General features: G+C 30.3%; 1 protein-coding gene across 1 annotated transcript; it reads right to left on the bottom strand.

Annotated features, from left to right (window-relative positions):
* Positions 1-331: 331 nt before the first annotated feature.
* On the bottom strand, positions 332-1,957 carry LOC120083501 (transcription factor MYB32-like). The gene is made up of 3 exons (XM_039039279.2): positions 1,747-1,957; positions 1,500-1,629; positions 332-1,405 (listed from the first exon to the last, which is right to left on the bottom strand). The coding sequence occupies exons 1-3, from the start codon at positions 1,877-1,879 to the stop codon at positions 580-582; spliced, it is 1,089 nt and encodes a 362-aa protein (XP_038895207.2). The 5' UTR covers positions 1,880-1,957; the 3' UTR covers positions 332-579.
* Between the last annotated feature and the right edge of the window lie 597 nt (positions 1,958-2,554).

Raw genomic sequence — 2,554 nt, 5'->3', positions numbered from 1 at the left:
TTAGATTCACGAATATTTCTCTATTTATGATATACACATCAACGTATTTTTAAAATTAAAATGGAATTACTGATATTAATCTAATTTATAATGTGAACAAGAAGAGTATGATATTCACGTAGTATTAGAAATTTTCTTGTATTAGATGTTATTCTTACTCCAAAAGTCAAGTGTATCGATCAATTTCAAATAATAATAATAAATTATTAGATTAAAATTCGATGAATATAGTTACCAGTATTCTCCGACTAAAAATATCTCAAATTTGTATCTATACAATTTTTGACTATTTGATATGACGGTAGCCTTATTCAAAGAAGTCAAAGAAAAATAGAAATCAAGGAATCACTCTTCACATTATTTCAAGTCATCATAAAACAAATATTACAAAAGAAAGAGGGAGAAAAATTAAGAGAATTACAAAAGAAAAAAAAGGGAAGGAAAAAAAAAAAAGAAGAAGAAATATTTTCACCTCAAACTGTTTTTTCTTTGGTGGAAATCCCCTATTGCTATCGACATCTGTGTGTAATTTTTTAAAGAAAGAAAGAAAGAAAGAGAGTAAAAATAAATGTTAGTTTTTCACAAATGGTGGAAAGCCCCAAAATTGGCTGCAGAAATGTGTTGTGACAACGACATTAATGGATAGCTACTGAAATCTAGTGAGCTTCGACTCTGAATTAGCTGCCCATCAACCACTGAAGAACTTCCTCCTGTTACTCTCTTCAATTCATCCTCTGACTTTATTCCATTATTATTATTGTTGTTATTATTATTATTCACATCAATTTGGAAATAGCTTTCCAATTTATTATTCTCATTTTCCCACGAACAAAATGTTGAATTATCCACTCCGTTGTTGTTGTTGTTGTTGTTCATGTAGAATCCTCCATAGTTGCTCATGTTCGAACCCGAATTGTCTGAAAATTCTGTCCCCGACAAGCTCCCATGGTCGGAATTCGTTAAACTCGGCACCGAATTAAACCCGAAATTCTGGTACTGAGTTTCGAAATTTGTATTGTTGTTGTAGTTGCAAGACTCGAGTCCTGTTTGGAATTCGAAATAACAGAGTGAATCCACGAAGGCTTGTTTGTTCATGAAATTGTCTCGTACCGGTGCGACAGTTAATCCGCTGTCGTAGTAATCGGCGCCGCTTAGGAGAAATGCTGGGCCTTGGTTGTTTACGGCGGAGATTCCGCCGCCGCTGAGTCCTTGAACTGGTGGGATATGAGGAAATTCTTTATCTTGGAAGATCTTCTTCTCTTTGATTTCTTGAATGTTGATTATAGGCTTGTGGGTATTTGGGTCAATTCCTTGCTTCATTAGTTTCTTCTTCAAGCTTGAATTCCAAAAATTCTTAATCTCATTATCTGTTCTTCCCGGTAATTGAGCTGCAATTTGAGCCCATCTGCCCAAGAAAAGGAAAAGAAACAACCCCATTCGTTGAATTTCTCGATTTTAAATTACGAACGTAGCTCAACTAGTTAAGACGTTATATTTACCTATTACCAAGGACTTCGTGTAAACTGATAATGAGATCCTCTTCTTGTTGAGAGAACATTCCTCTTTTCAAATCAGGTCGTAAGTAATTAATCCATCTCAGCCTACAGCTCTTTCCACATCTCTGCAGACCTAATCAATTAAGAGAAATAAAACAAGGAAAGAAAAAACAGAGGAAATTAGTTATAATGTTGAAATTAAAAAAAAAAAGGTGGGGGGTAAAAATGAAAGAGAAGAAAATGTAAATACCAGCAAGTTTAGGGACTGAACTCCAACAGCCAACACCAAATCTAGTAATGTAATTGAAGAGTTTTTCATCTTCCTCAGGTGACCAAAGGCCTTTCCTTAGTTTCTGCTTTAGACAGCAAGAATGGCGCCCCATTATGCTGAGAGAGAATTCTTTTCAGTGCCCAGATTCCAATTGCCTAGGACAGAGAAATATATATATATATATATATATATATATATATATATATATATATATTTATAAATATATATAATAATTTTTGTCAAGGGTTGACAAAAAAAAAAAAAAAAAAAAAAAACCCCAAATAACAGTTTAAGATGATTGGATGAAAGAAAAATATTTAGATGCATTTTTTGTTGCAATAATTATCGAAACATCTTTTTTTAATATTAATGTAGTCAAATAAATTTTCTATACTACCTTCATTTATTGTTTTAACTTTGATAATAAGATTTAAGAATAATATGAGATTCATATAATTTATTAATATAGAAAATTTTATCTTTTTAGTCCTTGAGTTCTAGACGATAAATGTGTTTGATTCTTAGTCTCTGATTTCTAGGTTTTTAAATTGTACCATTTTAATCTTCTATGTCCTTAAACTTTTAAAATTTACTTGGTTTAGTTTTCGAATTTTTAAGAATAAATTTAAAAAGTTGGTGAAGTATTTTTTTTTATTATTTTAAATAATTATAAACATTTTAAATTAGAAAATAATTTTAGATAGAAAATATAATTTTTTTTCTAAATTGTTTTTCTACCGTAAAATTTCATATAATTATTTAAAACAAACAAATAAAAATTAATTCA

The sequence above is a fragment of the Benincasa hispida genome, chromosome 8 (assembly GCF_027475165.1).
Source record: "Benincasa hispida cultivar pf3 chromosome 8, pf3_genome.v1.1, whole genome shotgun sequence".
In the NCBI taxonomy this organism is placed as follows: domain Eukaryota; kingdom Viridiplantae; phylum Streptophyta; class Magnoliopsida; order Cucurbitales; family Cucurbitaceae; genus Benincasa; species Benincasa hispida.
This window is presented reverse-complemented; position numbering and strand designations above follow the sequence as displayed.

Bases quoted from the DNA above. Each gene is read 5' to 3' on its own strand.
- LOC120083501 (XM_039039279.2), bottom strand. From the start codon at position 1,879: ATGGGGCGCCATTCTTGCTGTCTAAAGCAGAAACTAAGGAAAGGCCTT. The intron at 1,630-1,746 runs GTATTTACATTT...TTAATTGATTAG, and splicing joins TTCAGTCCCTAAACTTGCTG to GTCTGCAGAGATGTGGAAAG. The intron at 1,406-1,499 runs GTAAATATAACG...TTTCTTGGGCAG, and splicing joins CACGAAGTCCTTGGTAATAG to ATGGGCTCAAATTGCAGCTC.